Raw genomic sequence first — 18,685 nt, 5'->3', positions numbered from 1 at the left:
TTTCTTTTATTTTTGATACGTGAGCCTTGGGTTGCATGCCAGTACGTTCTTGCCATTGTTTTGTCCACATCTGCTTTGTAGCGTCACGTGTGTCCCCTCAAGAGGCCGACCCTGAGAAGGCAGACCCCTGAGCTAGCCGTTTGTCGCAAATCTTGGGATAATTCCTGGAGGTATACTTGGTGGAACTGTTGGAGGAGTCCCTGGGGAAATGCCTGGATGAAATCCTGCAGGAATGCGTGGAGGAATACCTGGAATAGTTCCTGTATAAATTCCGGAAGCAATTCCTGAACAAATTTCAAAAGGAATACCTGGAGGATTTCCTGGGGGATTCCTGAAGAAAACCTTATAGGAAGTCCTAGAGGAATCTCAAAAGGAATTCATGCAGGAATCCCTAGTGGAGTTCTTGGAATAATACCTGTATAAACTACGAGAGGAGGATTTCCTGGAGTAATTTCTGAAGGAATTGCTGGAGGTATTTCTGGATCAATTTCTGAAGGTGTTTCTGCAGGAGTTCCTGGGGTAATTTTTGCAGGAATTCCTGGGGTGACCCCTAGAGGATTTCCTATCCAAAGCAACACGACTTGTTGCTAATCCAGTAACAGCAACTTTAGTGCAATTTATTCACTGTCCGTATTACGGACGACAGAACACAATTGCTTCTTCTTTGAAACCCAAAAAGCGCAGATTCTGAATTCTTATGCAACATAAACGAGGAGGAATGATAAAAAAATGGGAAAAGATTTTGTCCAGACTCGAACCATGGACATCAGGAGTATTATCTACTCACCTTACATACTACACCAATAGCTCTGTGAGAGAATCGATGCTCAACACACCATAAAAGCTACTGAAGTTACTTGTTACTTTATTGCACCTTCTTTGTCACAAGTTAGAGAACTGTCAAAATGAAAAGACGCTCAAGTTTTCTGTAACGCATATGGAACCTAATCTGAACAAACAAACCAGAGTTAGATGTTTTATGCATGTTACATAACACATTTAATGTAAGCAGACTGTATTATCACTTGCGAGCAATATGTAAGCTCCGCCTCCACGAATCGATGTCAAACACGTGGTAATTTGTGATTTCTATGAAACAAAGCCGCAACTTTACGAATTTCGGAGTATAAATGCAACTCAACTGACAAGATGGAAGCTTCGTGTGCTTCCAGTGCAACTCATTTAGACCAAAGCATAGAAAGCCACAATCTGCATTATGTTGCAGGTGCTGCTTGGGTCGAGGGACTCCTGAAGAAATACCTGGAAGAACCCTTGGAGAAATTTTTGAAGACATGCCTGTAAGAATTCCTGGAGGAATCACTAGAAAAATTCTTTGAGAAATCTCCAGAGGAACTCCTGGAGAAACCCCCGAAGGAATCTCTAGAAAAATCCCTGTAGAATATTTTGAAGGACTTTCTTGAAGAATCACTGAAAAACTTGGGAATATTGGCTTTGCTGTCTCTTGGGGGAATCGAAAACACTAGTTTGTGAATTTTGCCGACGTTTCGGTACGTGTGGGACTTTTTTCAAGGGTTCAATCGGACAAGCTTTCCTAGTCAAGACAGCTTTGATAAACTCAAAAATGTCACGCAGATGTTTTGGTATAGATTGAGTCTGATCAGTTTTAAACCTTCGAGATGCGGACAATCTCCTACCTATCGGATGGTCTAGAATTCGTTTTTGGAATTATTACCATTACAAATCTTTTTTGGAATTATAACGATTACAAAAATTATTGGAGAAATTTCTGAAGAAATCCTATGAGGAATCCCGGAAGTAATCCCATAAGGAATTCCTAAAAGGTATCACAGGAGAGTTTTCTTGTCAAATTCCTGGAACAATTTCTGTAGGAAGCCCTGGATAAAAAACCGGGAAAAATAACGTCTGCAGTAATTTCTAGACGAATTATTGTAAAATTTTCTGAAAGAATTTCTGGAAGACATTCCTGCAGAAATGTTTTGAAAATTCCAGATGGAATTATTATACCTTAAATACCTTAAAAGATCTCTGGAGAAATTCCAGAAGAAAACCACAAAACAGTACTGAAACAATCACTAGAGGAACCTTTAAAGATATCCCAAGACAAATCCCCAAATAAATGTCTGGTGGAATCCCTAGATGCATTCTTGAAGGAACCTCTGGAGAAGTCCATGATGGAATCACTTCAGCAAGCTTTGAAAAAAATCCTGGAGGAATTGCTTATACTCATATAGTTTCAAAGCTTGGAACAAATCGTAAACACCTGCAATGCCGATTTCCATATTCACGTATCGGGCGGCCATGCCGCTTAAAAGTTATCTCAAGTCAAGCCCCGTGGGTCCCCGTCAAAAAAAAAATCCTAGTTACGCCAATGGCTGTCATCATCTATATTCAAGTTCATCAAATACACAAGCTTATTACAATATTTTACCTGTTCACCCTTCAAGTGTGTTGCCTCTATCAGCCTTGCTATTAGCCAAACAGTAGTTTTCATTTGAGAACACTCATAACTAAACAGTTTACGATGGTTACTGTATCCCTAATTGCCGGAACGATTTGTATCGTATAAATATTGTGTACTTTCTATTTCGGGTCATGAAAAGTTGTTTGTCTATGAAACAACACTTTGCAGTCATCGAGTTTTCTCTGTAGCCCTCCCTGAAAACCCACCTAGCAGCATACCATACCGAAACGAGAAAACCGATAAAGAACGTAACGAGCTTAATTACTGTTTAATTTTTATTGCCATAAATGGTTAGTTGGCAAGGAGGAAAATGTCACAGACGAGGTTATGGCAAGTCGTTAGAAGAGTCATTTCCAGGGAAAAGTTTTCATTCCAACTGCTGACCGGGCGAATGAGAGAGCTGTGAACTATAAATTGACTTATGATTCATTTATTCGACAGATTTCTACATTCCTAGCATCGATGAAACTTCTCGTTAGGTCAACCGCATGGCCCGACACGAAGAGCTGGAATGAGAGATAGTTGGTAATATCTAGACCTAGAGTTTTGATGCGAAGTGTTTTACCTCTTTTATGCAGCCATCATAATCAGAAGTCCTCTCCGGGCATTGGCCCCAAGCGACGCAGTCATCAACTCCTCCGAGGTTTACATAGTGATCGTACATCAAGTTGAAAAAGCCACTGAAGAGGCTATTTGACTGGCTCGGTTCGTCGTCGACTTGTAAATATATAGAACTACTTTGATAACCTGTCTTTACGCTGTGCCATGAGTTGAGGTTCACTGAAACGGACGACCTTATTGTGAACACTGTGACATCGAGATCAATGGTATATCGCAGCTCCAATACACCATTGTTAAGGGTTAGTGTCATGAAATTTCCAGTCCCACGAATATCATTCTGAAGCTCAATAAGGGTTCCCGCTGTTGTGTTTCTCGGTAAAAATTGGAACTGAATTTGAAAATTTTTCGTCAGGTTGATTCTACAAATAAAGTAAATAGGCGATATTATCTTCCAGCTTACAGACATTATTGCGATGTATTACTGACTTAAATTTTGCGAATCCAAAGGACCGAAAAGATATCGCTTTCCCATTAAGATCATTTATCGCCTCGCATCGCTTTCCAGTTCTGGTCGACGAACAAGCACATCGGAAACCATTTTCGAAATTGTGACATAAAGCTTCTACGCAGGACGTTGCACGACAGCGTTCACCCACATTCGAACAGTGTCGACCCGTAAAACCATCCGGGCACAAACAACGAAAGGCATTTCTGTCCGAAGTTTCCACACAGACGCCTCCGTTTTGGCAAGTGTTCGCCGTACAATGATTACACTCCGATATTCGTTCCGACTTGATAACTTCCTGTCGCAGATGTATCTGATAATCGTTCAAAAACATTTGGCTTATGCATCCAGTGAATCCGCTCTCGTTTCGATTCGGTATGCCTCCGAGATAGAAGAAATCCTTTCCGCCACTCGTTAGAAACACATTCTCAGAGAACTGCGCCATCATTTCACCGTCCAAAGTGGCATAGCACCGTCCCAAATGACAGTTGAGCTTAACGGTGTGCCATTCACCCATGCTTATCCTGTGTTTTTTACACCCAATTTTTCGGACGGTTTTCCTCTCTGTCAACAAGTCCAATTCCATCATTCCGTTTACCAAAACCACCTTCATTATCTGATGATCCCATTCATCAGTTCGGTAGAACAGTACTCCGTCCTCGCGATCCGACCTAAACGTCATCTGCAAGCTAAAATATTGCTGATTGAGCAAAAGCTCGTACTTCATGTAGGCGGGACTACCATCAACCGGTTCAAACCGTGGCACCACTCCCACAACGGAAACAATCCTTCTGTCGGTCACGTTGGCCGAAGGGAGCTTCGCACGGCAGAAATATCTACCAGAATGACTGGCATCCACATGCCGGAGGGTTAGGATATCGTGAACGCCCGATTTGCTTAAGCCAACCTCGCTGGACAGATCGATCTCGTAGAAATACTTGTTCTCACGAAACCAACGGATGGATTCCTGTTTTTCGGTAGTCTCACCATCGGAGCCAGGCTTGCAAGCTAGTGAAATACTGGAATTGAAACCAACGACGATAATTTCGTCGTTCTGTTGGAGACACTCGGAAGGTGCAAACCGGACTGATTGTGCATCGACTAGGGGATGAAGTTCAACAGCTGCGGTACTGGTTGGCGTGGTGGTGGTGGTGGTGGTGGTTGTAGTTGTGCCTGAAGAATAAAAATAAACACATTTATAATTTTAAATACTTTATGTGTTATCGACATAAAAAGTAGCATTGCATAATCTACTGGGATATGAGAAGCTCTTGAAATATCAAATGTCATTTAAAGGCACTGTAGAGATATTCCAGGTCAGCCAAGTTACCTTGGAGATCAGTACATCAGGTCTACACTTGTAACAGTAGCATGATCAACCGCAGTTAAATCTGTATTATTTGGATATTATTATAAACCGTTGGGATATTTACACACCAAAAAATGTTGAAATTTAAATTGCGTGTAAAGCATGAAAACAATAAATTTACATTACTTAAAAAAGGAAAATGATGGAAAATTGCATTGAAATCAATGCACATAATAAGAGCATAAAAAAAACGATTTTACATTTTTATACATACGATCGATCTTGTGAGCGATCACAGTCTTTGACACCTTTTTGTTGATATTCGGCTGCCTTTGTCTCCAACATTCGCAACACAAGCGATCAAACTACTGTATGGAACAAAAATGTCGAATGAATGCGCTTGACCATGATTGCGTCTTCGGGAGATGGCTCGGTTTTTGTTATTCCTGTCTTTCCCATAAAGAAAGCTGTTTTGTATAAATGTAGAGTAATACGGGGCAAAAGTTCGCACGGGGCAAAAGTTCGCAGTGGATCTTTTTCTGAACACGAGTTAAGAACCCAAATAAATTTGCATGGGTTCGACACATAATCAGGCCAGTTACTCGTCAACAAAAATTGGAAGGATTTCGTTATGGTGTGGCAGAGTTATGCGAAAAAATGTGTTTCTAGGTGTTTTGATAGATTTTTTGGGCTTTTTCGACTAAGAATTTGTAGTAACAGGAAGAAGAAGAATCTCAAAATCTCTTGATGTCGGAGAATCGTTATTCCACAGTAGTTCAAGAGGTGCACTCAAATAAACACTAAACTACTAGTGCTTCTTGCAGAAAGGGACATTGTTAAAACCTTGACGGTGGGGCAAAAGTTCGCAGTAGCTGTGGGGCAAAAGTTCGCACTAGCTTTCTGAATGTAGTATATCAATAAAATTACAGAATCTTTGCAGTAATGATGGTTTCGTATAGAAACTACTATATGTGTATAATATGTGTAGTATGTACCCTGAAATCGTTCCGGCAGAGGGTTTGAATTTTGTTTTGTAAGAAGATCCATTGTAAGGCAAACATTATGTTCACCCATTTAAATCAAGAAATGAAAAATGGTTAAAAAACATTTTAAAACATTTTCTTCGTCATCCTCGCCGTGTCTTTTCGTATGTTTCTGAAGGTCATGTTATGTTCTTCTACTTTACCGGGGTCTTTCATAGCTTAGTTTGCAAATTCGCAGTTATAATTCATCACCATACTGACGGGGATAAGATTCGATTACGGTCCCGTTCAATAGTTTTGCAGCATATTTGATTTTTTTTAATGTATTTTGTGCAACACGTATCTCTATGATTACCCCACAATGTATTTTGATAACTTCAGTTATGCAGGAAAGGACAGCTTCTTGTTAGTAGTTGTGGAAGTCTTCATAAAATACATTGTATTCCAAAGCTGAACACCAGGTTGTATTCCAGTTGGGCCGTAAAGCTAAGAACAGAAAGAAACAGATTTCACGGCTAAAGTGAAAGGACGAACATGAATTACCATGGAATAAATGAACATCACACCAATAAACTATGCTATTCAACGTGCGAACTTTTGCCCCGCATAATGCGAACTTTTGCCCCCACTATGGGGCAAAAGTTCGCATTGGAGTACTTGCATTAAAAATTGTATTACTAAAACTACGAAAAGAACGCGAAAAAATCTAGTACTACGTTTTGAAGGCAACATGATAGGGACCCGTTTAACGAAGAAAAACGATATTATTTTCTTTTCGTTTAATAGCTACTTTGTGAAGTCTGTTAGGTGCGAACTTTTGCCCCGCATTACTCTAGTGTGTAGTAGTGTGTCTATGTGTCGTAATCGATTTATCACACACGAATTAACTAATATAATACCAATTTTAATCAAAAGTGGCTGAAATCTTGCAAAAAGCTGGAATTAGACAAATGTCATCGTGTCAGACGACGTTGATTTGATCCACTTTTTGTTTATTGATCTTCGTTCTGCAGCTCGTGTTGTGTGTAAGAGATAGCGGTCGCGCTCGAATGAAACAAAGCATGCTGACACCCGACCGCGGCAACGAAGCGAAGGTAGTGAAAAGTGTCGAATGTTTACAAGCCTGCATACGATATTATTTCATCGTGTATTTGCAACGCCACTCTCAAAAACGCATTGATATGCATCGATTTCTCTATCATTAAAACTATAATTTTCCACTGACGTGTAAAAATACACTGACAGCTTCCAAAACCGATACGTTTAGAAAAGTAGTATGGCCGACACGAAATAGCTTCGCTGCTGAGGATTTTGCACTTTTGACCATTGCACTGGAGAACAGTGTTGGGAATACTCACTTGCAAGAACGATACTCACTTGTTTTTATCTCAGTCTAGAAGCATGCTATCAAAAAATGATATTTGAATGGCTTTAAGATTGTAGTTTAATCTAAAACTCTACCGAATAAAGTAACGGTCGCAGACGCATACCAAAGTTGTGAGAGAGCTGTGAGTATGAGGTGAGTAAAATTCGTGTAATTTATACTCACCTTGTGCTCACAGCTCTCTCACGGTTTTGGTATGCTTCTGCGACCTTCACTTCATTCGGCAAACTTTTAGATTAAACCACAATCTAAAACCCTTTCAAACATAATTTTTTGATAGCATGCTTCTGGACTGAGATAGAAGCAAATGAGTGCAACTTTTCGCAAGTGAGTATTCCCAACACTGCTGGAAAAAACGCGAGTACGTTAGATTGAAATCCATCCGAAGTGAATTGTAAGTAGGGGAACAGAGCCCAAAATGCCAAGATGGGGTCAAATGGCCCAACTCATAAAATCATTCCTGAATGGGACTTGATCATTGCTGTAGGTGAATGGTGTCAAGATATGTTTGCATTAATCATTCTTTTAGAAGCTAGGCCGCCAAACCCATGGAAAATCTTTTGATTTCCCAATGAAAATTGGCAACTTCCGGTTTTTCGTGCTTGCAATTAAGGTTTTTGGGTGATTTTATTACCAGCCAAGTGTTTCCAAGGAGATTGAGGCACCCATGGAGGCGCATGGTTGTTGATGTCTACGCTATCCATGTTAGGGGTCATTCAAATATGACGACCATCGTTTGGCGGGGAAAGGGGTGACACTCCATGTATTGAGTATATGAAAAAAAAAACGCGACAGAGGAATGAAAGTGAGTCGAAAATGCCAGAAAACTGATGGACGTAATTTTTGAATGTTTTCATGAAGTGGCATCTTACCCCATGGCAGGTGGCCTTTTTGCACCACTTCCGTTTTACGAACCAGTTTTTGAAATCGCTAAAAATCGATAAAAATGCAATAATTTAGTGAATATTTTTGCTGAAGCATCGAGCAAATATTGTCTAGTTGCTGTTACCACTTTGAAAGCCTAATAAATGAGGCTATATATCATTGAAAACGATGAAAGTTTGAAAAATGGCATATTGCCCCACTTTCCCCTACAGATAAAGCTCTTGTTGTTGAGTGTAGTAAGTGATTTATCCATAAATTGCGAATTTGCAGATATGCGCATAACACAAGAAATCTGAGACTACTTCTCGCTCGTTGCAATCAACCAGAGGCGCTGACCAACGAGACGGGCGACGAGATTCACCCATTTCTGGAACCGCAGCTGATTCTGCGAATTAAATTCCAATGTACAGAATGAAAATATGGAAACATGCTGAATAAAATATACTTGTCAAATCAATATTGACATGATCTACCGATGTTTATTAAACCATATTGTCTTCTACGGGCCAGGGAAGTGGGATCAGGGGGAACAAACGGAAAAAGAAACATATCACGAGAGCCGCGGGCTGTGCTTTATGTAAAAATCAATGGCGTTTAAATTTACACGATTTATCTCGCATATCGACTCGTGTAAATTTAAAACGTGATGGAATTTTGCGTTTATTTTGATGCTCCAAATATGTGCATCAAAATAAACTCAAATTTACACTTTTATTTTAACTGTGCATTCCAAGAGCAAAATACCTGGGATTTCTTTACGAATTCTTTCAAGGACACCTCCAGAAATTCCTTTATGCATTTATACAGGAACTTCTTTAGGAATTCTTTCAGAAATTCCACAAGGGACTTCTTCAGGAGTGTCTCATTCGTGTATTCTTCTATGGGCATCTTGCAGAGTTTCAATAGTGATTGTTTCGGTTTTTTCTTCAAGAAATGCTTCAAGAATTCCTTCCATGATTCTTTCATAATTTCTTACAGATACTTCTGCAAGGATGCATCGACGAATTGCTCCTGGAATTTGTTCATAGCTTACTTCAGGAATTCCATCATGGTTTGCTCCAGAGAATTTTTCAAGAATTCCTCTATGGATTTCATCATACATTCCTCCGGGAATTTCTCCTGGGATATCTATAGAGGTTCCTCCAGTGCTCAGTGGAAAAAAAAATAGGTATACAGCGCGAATAAATTCAATATCTCTGGTTGGAGTGGATGGATTTGAATAAATTTTTGACACAATCTGAGAAAATCTTATTAGTTTCAGATAACGAGGGTGTCATTCGCGCACGATGCTGGAAATCAGTGTATTGAGCTCGTTTTACCCCACTCTCCCTCACACATACTTTTTTGAGAAAATCCTCATTTATTCCCGACTGGCGTGCAAAATAAATGACTTATTTAACTCATATTAGTGTAAAAACATCCATGGTATCGGTAATTTGACATAGCGTTGACTCTGCTCTTATCGATTGCGATCCACTCCGGGCAAAGATGCATGTTAAATTTCAAAGAAATAGGGGATATTGGGGTTACTTGAAGACATGTCAATATTTAAGGCTATGCGGTGAGCCAAACTCGCTCTATTCGATACTACGAAAGTTCTTACACGAAAACAAATTAAGTAAATCGTTTATTTTTCACTCCACGATTTTTCTAAAAAGGTGAAAAAGGGAGATAGCGGGGTAAAACGGGCCCGATACTCTAATTTCCAACATCGTGCGGCGGATGACACCCTCCTTATCTGAAACTATAGAGATTTGTACAGATTGTGTCACGCGTGTGTATTCGCGTTTTATATCTATTTTTTCCCATTGTGCAGTGATTGTTCCAGTGCTTTTATCGAGCATTCCTCCAAGAATATCTCTAGGGATTCCCAAAGGAATGTCAACAGAAATTCTTTCAGGTATTTTTGCAAGTGCTCCTTCAGAGATTTCTTCTGGGATTACTCCATATTTTCCTTCAAGAATTCCACTAGAGATTGCTACAATAATGCAATCTGAAAAAAAACGAAGTATTTCAGCAGGAATATCTTCCAGAAACCCTTACAGGAAATTTCACCAGAGATTAGCTAAAAAATTAATCCAGGAGTTCCTTGAAACATTGTACAAAGTCCATCCATATCCAAATTCAAATCCAAATCCATGAGACTTCTTTAGGAATTCCTCCAGGCTTTCCTTCAGGAATTTCTCCAGGGATTCACCCGGAAATTTCTTCTGTGTTTCTTTCACGAACAACTCCAAGGATTATTTTAAAAATTTCTCCAGAGATTACCCCAGGAACACTATTTAGAATTCCTTCAGGAACTCATTGAATTCTTTCAGGATCTCCTCCAGCAATTAATCCAGTACTTCCCCCAGGGACTGTTTAGGGATTTCCTTAGGAATGCGTCTAGGAACTGCTTCTTGGATTCCTCCTTGAGTTTCTTCAGGAATTATTCCTGGGATTCCTCCAGGAATTTCTCGAGGGATTTCTCCATGAATTTCTTCAGAGATTGCTCCAGGAATTATTCCAGGGATTTCTTAAGGTATTCTTCTAGAGACTTTTTCAGGAGTGTGCCTAAAGATTAATCCCTACAGGCATTCCTCAAAGATATCCTCCAGGGATTCCTCCAAGAATTTCTGCAGGGCATTACTCGGGAATTCCTTCTGTGTTTCTTTCTGGAACAACTTATTTTAAAATTCCTCCAAAGAGCCTTTCTGGAACTATTCTAAGCATTCCTTCAGGAATTGCTCCTTGTATACTTCAAGGAACACCTTCAAGAATTAATTCAGTACTTGCTTCAGGAACTGTTTAGGGATTCCCTAAGGAATTCCTCTTGAAATTGCTTCCGGGATTCTTTCTGTAGTTTCTTCAGGAACTCTTCTAAGGATTCCTCTAGAATTTCTCAAAGAATTCCATCTGCGATTTCTTCAGAAATTATTCCTGATATTCCTCTATGAATTCCTTGAAAGATTCATCCACTAATTTCTTCAAGAATTCCTCTTGGAATTTTTCCAGGGATTTCTCTGGGAATTCCTGCAGGGATTTCTCTAATAATTCCTCCAGGAATTCACCTAGAGTTTCATCTAGACATTCCGCCAGAAATTCCTCTAGAGGAATTAGTTCCTTTAGTAATTCCTACAGGCATTCCTCTAGTATATCTTCCAGGGGTCCTTCCAAGAATTTCTACAGATTTTTTTTTAGAGATTCCTCCAAGAAATCCTCCATGGTTTCCTTAATGTATTCCTTCAGGACTGCCTCCAGTAATTGCTTCCGGGATTTTTCCAAGAATTTATCTACAAATTCCTACTGAAATTCAAAAGTTTGAAGTTCTAGGAATACCTTCTATATAATTTTTTTGGGGAACCTCCAAGAATTCTTCCTGATTTTCCTCCAGGGATTGCTGGAGTAATTCCTCTAGGAATTTCGCTAAAAAATCTTCAAAGAACTTCTTCAGGGTTTTTTCAGGGATTTCTCCACGAATTTCTCCAAGGATTCCTCCATGGATTCCATCGGAAATTCCTTCGAGCATTTCTCCAGGAATTTCCCAGGGGATTTTTCAGAAATTTCTCCAAGAGAAAGAGATTCCCTCAGAAAATTATCCAGTAATTGTTGCAAGCATTCCTCCAAAGATTCCTCCAGGAATTCCTTCAATGGTTCTTACCCCAAGAATTTCTTCAGAAATTCCTCCAGAAATTTTTCCAGAAAATCTTCTGGGGATTTCTTTTTCCAGAAATTCTTCCAGGAAATGCTCCAGGAATATATTCAGCATTTTTCAGGGATTAATCTAGGTATTCCTGCTGGAATTCCTGTAGAGATTCCTTCAGGGATTTCTTCACAAATTTCTTCAAGGATTCCCCCAATGATTCCTTCAGAAATTCCTTCGAGGATTTCTTTCTCCAGGAATTCCTCCAGAAATTCCGCTAGAAATTCCTTCAGGATTTTCTCATGGGATTTTTTCATAAATAGAAAAATAATAGAAATCTCCCAGAATTCCCCTAGAGATGGATTCAAATTCATCTTATTTGCTCACTCACAGTGATTGCGATGATACTTTTTCTGCTGCGTGGCTACAGGATTGACAGTTTATTATCACTTCAAAATCGCGAGGCAAACAATCATGGCACCTTAACTTTCTTGTGTATAAAATATCCTTGAAAACATCTTCATGACTACCACACCACATGATATACATATGCAAAATAGGCAGTGGGGGATCTCAGTTCTCATAAAAACAAAATCAGACAATCAGGTCCTCACTGTATCAAGTATGATCTTCTACCATTTGAAAGCTACTGAAACTATAGCAGTCGCATTGTTTTTAAACAGATCTTGTTAACAAATGCAGCGTCTTCCCCTTTATTATTGTTACCGTCGTGCGGGGCTTCTTTATACACTTTTTAATGGTTTTTCAACTTTATGACATTATAACTCCCAGAGTAGTGAATGTATTTCCACAATTTTTACACATAATAATTGTGAGTATGTATGTAGGATGCATGCAAAATTTGAACTAAATCCATCAATAAACAAAAAAGTTGCCCATACACCAATCGGAGACATCTCATATAGAACCAAAGGGGGGCTACTTTGGACATTTACAATTAAAACAAAGCTGCAGTTAAAATTCCGGGTTTATTTAAAATACTACTTTGTACCAGTACTGTTGTATACTATATCATACATGATTTCAATAAATATATGCGTTTTTAGGTGGTTCTGTGCTACCTTTGGTATTATGAGCAGCGCGATATTTTAATATAGACTTAAAGGCTGTCTGAGGGCCATCAATCCTTTATTTAGGTTAAACGGTCATTTATAATGTGTATCGATACAAATATTCGATTGTATATGCTACGTCGATACTTTTTGCACGAATTGAGCAACCCTCTGAAATTTATGAACTGTAGAAACAATGCTTACAGAGCAAATGTTCTGATACGTTATGTATATTTTTATGATTCATTCGATGTTTTTTCGCCTCCTGACAAGCAATAAAGGGTTTGTTTGAAAAACAATTTCAACCAAATGAAGGGGAAAATATTGCGTCATAATAGTCCCAAAGACATCAAACAGATTTGAACCATATTTCAAATTCAAAAAATCCATATTCAAAAGTGTCCAAAGTAGCCCCGTGTTTCAAAAGTAGCCCCGCACGACGGTATTTAATATGTATGTATATACCGTTTAATGTCAATACTCCGAATAACAAGGCCATTCAGTATTGCCTTATCACAATTTGTGAACTAAATATTTAACTGGTTTTCACGTCATGTCGTCCCGTCACGTTTCAGTAACGCGGAGTGATAATGCGATTTGCTATTGCTATGTTTTACTTAGATCTATCAGTGTTGCGAAACTCATGCTCACGAGTAAAAAATACTCACTCACCTTACTCATTTGTGAGTAATGCTCACGCTGTGAGTTACTCGCGTATGAGTATACTCACGCGTGAGTAATGACGTCATACTCTCGCGTGAGTATTACTCACAAGTGAGTAATACTCACGCGAGAGTATGACGTCATTACTCACGCGTGAGTTACTCATTTTACTCACGGTGAGTTTAGTGAGTAAGTTATTTTTGTTGGTTTGAAATGATGTTTTCGTTTGTTCTGTACTGCAATGGTGATTATTTATATACTAGACACAGTTTTCGAGGAAAGGGGGATCTGCTCGAGAGCTTTGGCACCATAGGCTAAAACCTCTTATTGTTTACCTACGCATGCAAAGTAATATCATCAACTAGGAAATTTCTATATTTCGCCACACTTTGTTAAGGGTATAACTTTTTTCGCATACGTCGGGTCACTTTACGGTATTCAATAAAGATGTTTGGCATATATTTTCCTACCTTCAAATAAAAAATGGTAGGGTCAATTACAGCATCTCCTAGGTCCAAACATTTAAAACTTTTCTTTTCTACATACATTTGATCGTTTTTTCCCATATGGTTAGTTTGTATTACTGTGCAAAAAGATAGGGCATGTAATGGCCAACTAGTGGTTTCGCTTCAAAATTACTTGAGCAGGCAAGTAAGGAGAAAAGTTTTACACTGGTAACGCCTCCCTTGCAAACCTAAAAGAGCTGTAGTTTTTCTGCGCGGAAAAATAGTATGTTCTATTATTCCGTAAGGAAAAGTAACGTTTTTCCTCATACTAAATACTTGATCAGTTTGTAATTTAAAATATACAAAAATTTGTAAATTTACTTGAGTGCTCCACTTTCGAACATGAAACTCACACACTAAACGCACCCAGCAAAGCAAAAACCAACAAAACGAATTGTTGATTTTTAAGCAATTTTTTGCTAGAATCAGGTACAACTTTGTGCCCTATTGCTGGATGTTTCATAAAAACTGCTTAGACTTGATAGAATTGGAACAAAACTTTATTGGAACTTATGGGTGACAAAAGGAACATATTCTGAAAGAATCTCATGAACTTTTTCAAGTCTTAGTTTTTATTTTTCATATAAAGTTGGACCACCCTAATTATATGAGCCTCGCACCTATAAAGAAAAAAAAACTGCCGAGCAAATTATTACCAGTAACATGGCCAGTAATCACACCCAGGTAACCAATAAGCAGCTAAAATGGCATTAATTCAGCACTATATGCGCCTTTAGAGCAGGTCATTAAATGCTAGTCTGCTGCTATCGAACTGTCAAATCGGCTACCAATCGAGCACACACACGATTCCGTAAAATTACTTTTTCTTAATTGTTATCTTTGCCAACCCCCTGAAGAAAGCGTTAGTTCTTGAAGCCGCCGCCTTTGGTGGGGTGTCACGGAGCCCGTAAACGAGCCGTTTACGAAATTTCAACCTGCCTTTCAATCTGCTACGTGCGGAAGCGAACTTCGTCATACAAATTATCGTGCATTTGAGAAACGATCGTTTACACATTTCGACAATGACTTTTCATAAGGGCCTAGCTGACTTGATCGATTTCTCTTCGTCGACACTCTCTTTCGCTAATAACTTGATCAAAGCGAACAAAATCATTATTCTTTTTGTTTCTACAGCAAGATGAAGTCATCTCCTTCACATTTCAATCAAATTTTTTTTGGGAAAACTCAATACACATTCTGTAATAACACAAAGAGAGGATCGATGAAGAGAAATCGAAAATGTCAGTTGGGCCCTAATGAAGAATCAGTGTCGATTTGTTCAATGCGTTTAGTGTTCTTTGTTAAATTTACAAGACGCACAAGCATGAAAATACATTTCGTCCATTTAAAGCAACGCTGAACTCAATTATATGTGAATGTCACGCCTGCACTAACAGAAAAAAATCACTGTTTTTAGCTTAATGCAACCGCCCATTCAAATCAACACCACGTCTTGCGCCAAATTTTTGGCTTCACGCCAGTTATATGTAGATGACAGCCATTTCAGGGGATTGATCTCTGTCTACAAGAGGTTTAAGTTCAAACAAAAGCCCTCACGTTGAGCTGTTGGGCTCAAAGGGGACCTATTCAGGACCGCTGTTAACGGAGCGCTTAGAACTAGCAGTAAGTTACAACTCACTAGAATAAAAAAATAACAAAAGAATTATTGACAAGCAACCTTGTCTTCTGATTCAATACATTCGCCCCAATAAAACATACCATTTTAGTGTTTGATAGGATTCCAAGCCTTTAGATAAATTTTAGATTACCTATGAATATGAGTAAAGTATACTCGTGAGTGAGTAAATGCACGTCAATACTCACGAGTGAGTGTGAGTTGTACAGCGCTTACTCAAATGTGAGTAATACTCACGGTGAGTTTAAGGTGTACTGCTCATACTCACTCGTGAGTTTGACAAGTTGTGTGAGTACTCGCTCATTTCGCAACACTGAGATCTATTGGGCCAGAACTGTTTAAATTGAAGTTAGAATCGACTAAATAAACAACACCAAACCATAATCACGCAATGATGGAACACTTTGGGGGTGTCCATTAATTACGTAAAAGTTTATGGGGGGAGGGATGTACGGGTTTGATCTTACGCGCCATATAGAAAAAGCTAGACTTTCAAACAAAAAATCTCACAAAGAGGGGAAGGGGTGTCAAAAATTTTCCTTTTGTAACAAATGGACAGCCCCTTTAAACAGCGGGAAGTCTTCCCTTAAGAATACACGAAGTCTTCGTAGGCCTTAACTACTTAACTATCCACTACTCAAAACTCACCTTCATCAGGCACTTCTTTTAATTCGCGATTTAATTGTTCCTGCATTTTCCGCTGATGATCTTGAAGTTGCGATTCAATCCAATCCAGGTAATGCGGCACGTTAGTGAATGCCGCATAACTGTACAGATCGCACAGATTTGTTCCATCTCGCAGAGCCGCAAAAGAAACCAGACCTTGTAGGTGCCAGCTGTTGTGCTGGAAAATATACATGCCACCACCACTGTCCCCGTTGCAGACATTCGTTCCTGGAATGGTACGATATCAGATTCTAGAATTTGGCAGAAACAAGCGACTTCACACCATTTTCAGCCCCCGCGCAGTACATCCCATTGTGTATCAGCTGCCCGAAAAGGTCTGGATTGGACTCGACGCAATCAGCATAGCGAGCGATGAGCATCTGTGCCGTCCGAAGCTGATTGGAAACTTTGGCTTCCTCAGTGAAACCCCATCCAACCACCGTGCCGTAATTGCCAGCCACTTTCTCGATGAACGTTGACTTACTATCAATTATTTTAATTGGGCGAATCTTCTCACTGAATTCTACCGCTTCATTCAACAGCAATAGAGCCAAATCGTGCTTGTGGCTTTCGGTGGTGAACTTAGGATAAACATTTATCTCTTTCACCTGAAATTCTCGAGTATGAGACTGGTGTTGATTCAGGTCCAGTAAGCCCAGCACTACTCTTAACCTCTTAATGTCAAACCTGTAGCCCGTGTCTGGATTAAAGAGGCAATGGCCAGCCGTAAGAACAAACCATTCGCTTATCAATGAACAGCCACACTTGTAATCCTTTCCGAAGAACAAGGCCCCATGCCAGGGCCAATCACCCTCCTCAGCTGCATTTCCACCTGCTATTCTAGTATCCAATGTCAACTGTACTGCACCGCAGACGCCATCTCGGTATATTTTCGTTTCATCAAGTGATGATGCTAACTGCGCCGCTATAACTAAAAGCAAAAGGAATGCTCCAACTCTAGAAGGAAACCCGGAAACTTGACTCACTACCGAAGGAACTGTTCTCGATGTTAGCATTATTCCGCCGTGAGATTCCACAACCGACTGTCTCAGCCAAGAATATGGTGTGCCCGCGAGAGCACTGAGCTACAATCAATTGATAACCTTAAACTTGAACGCATCGTCAGAATGCGCGAAATCTACCTTGCTCAGTTCCCAGGCGCTATCCATAAACTACATAGACTTATTTTTGGCCATCTCAGAAACCCATTCATTCCATTCAAATTTTTTGAAATTTTAGAGCGTAGACTTTGACCACACCCGCGTCCCCCTACGTAGTTTATGGACAGTCCCCAAGGTGATAAGCGTTATGCAATTGCGTTGTTTGTAAAGAGACGTTAGCGGCCGCACAGCACAGCATGTGAGGTCCACTGCGGTGGATGTACTAGACATATGGAATCCCCATCGCATCATATTTGTATATAATGCTTTGAAAAGAGGGAAGAGAGAAAATGTTCATTCCAGGAGGAAAGACAAGGGAGAATAAATATAAATACGCACACGTCGGGATTTTTTAAAGCTTGTAATCAATGTGGGGTAGGGTGGGGCGGAGCAAGATGGGTCGCATAAGAATGGATCACCATAACTTCGTAAATACAAATCGGATTGGTTTGCATTCGTCCGCTACTCTTTAATACACTAGTTAGCTATGCTAAAAGTCGATAAAAAGTTCATTAAATACAAAATATGATGTTAAACAAGCAGTTTTAAAAAGTGATCGATTTTGCGACGTGAAAAAAGTGCGGGGCAAGATGGGTCACCTTTTAAGTAATTCACATTTTCTCAACGAAAAACTTCAAAATATAAGATTTGTTCCGCATTCAAATATGCTCCATATCCATACTGAGTAAACAAGAGCTACTAGTAAACATTTTATAAATTTATTTGGAATATAAAAAAATTTACGATTTGAGTGATCCTGAGGCGACTTAAAAACCGATGTTTTTACTTAAAAATTATCATAATTTTATGTTATAATTTTGAGCGTTCATTCCGCTTGATTGAAGTAATTTATGAGATAGTCTTGTAATAAAAAATAAATAACTTTTGAATGCTCCAAAAATACGTTCAAAATTGAAGGTGACCCATCTTGCCCCGCGGCCGTTTATATGGAGAATATATGGAATGTATCGCATAAGAAAAATGGCAAAAAACCATTTTATTTTTATTTCCAATGAGAGTGAATAATTTTTCAATTAATGCCCCAAACTTTTGTATATTCATGCTGCTCATCTAACAAAATTATTAACATAATCAAAACATGAGTAATGCGCCCGAAAATGGCACTGACCCATCTTGCCCCGCGACCCATCTTGCCCCGCCCCACCCTATCAGTACTAGTGAAGGATTCTGTCAGTTGTTCACTCAGAAATAAAAGTATACACGGAATTACTATTATTTATGCATTTTGTATCCGCATCTCTCTCACTCTCTTTCTGTTTTCATGCTAT

At 39.3% G+C, this 18,685-nt stretch overlaps 2 protein-coding genes across 5 annotated transcripts in view; one reads left to right on the top strand and one right to left on the bottom strand.

Annotated features, from left to right (window-relative positions):
* LOC109426613 (uncharacterized) overlaps positions 1 to 18,685 on the top strand; it is a 678,826-nt gene that overhangs the window by 157,126 nt on the left and 503,015 nt on the right. The gene's annotated exons all lie outside the window — the stretch shown is intronic.
* On the bottom strand, positions 2,852 to 17,465 carry LOC109417571 (uncharacterized). Its single transcript, XM_019691641.3, has 5 exons — positions 16,520 to 17,465; positions 16,219 to 16,464; positions 3,491 to 4,682; positions 3,009 to 3,423; positions 2,852 to 2,949 (listed from the first exon to the last, which is right to left on the bottom strand). Exons 1-5 carry the CDS (start codon positions 17,250 to 17,252, stop codon positions 2,863 to 2,865), a joined length of 2,673 nt encoding a protein of 890 aa, XP_019547186.2. The 5' UTR covers positions 17,253 to 17,465; the 3' UTR covers positions 2,852 to 2,862.

Source organism: Aedes albopictus, chromosome 2 (genome assembly GCF_035046485.1).
Source record: "Aedes albopictus strain Foshan chromosome 2, AalbF5, whole genome shotgun sequence".
Lineage (NCBI taxonomy): Eukaryota > Metazoa > Arthropoda > Insecta > Diptera > Culicidae > Aedes > Aedes albopictus.
Note: the sequence above shows the minus strand (reverse complement) of the source record. Positions and strands in the feature narration are given on the sequence as shown.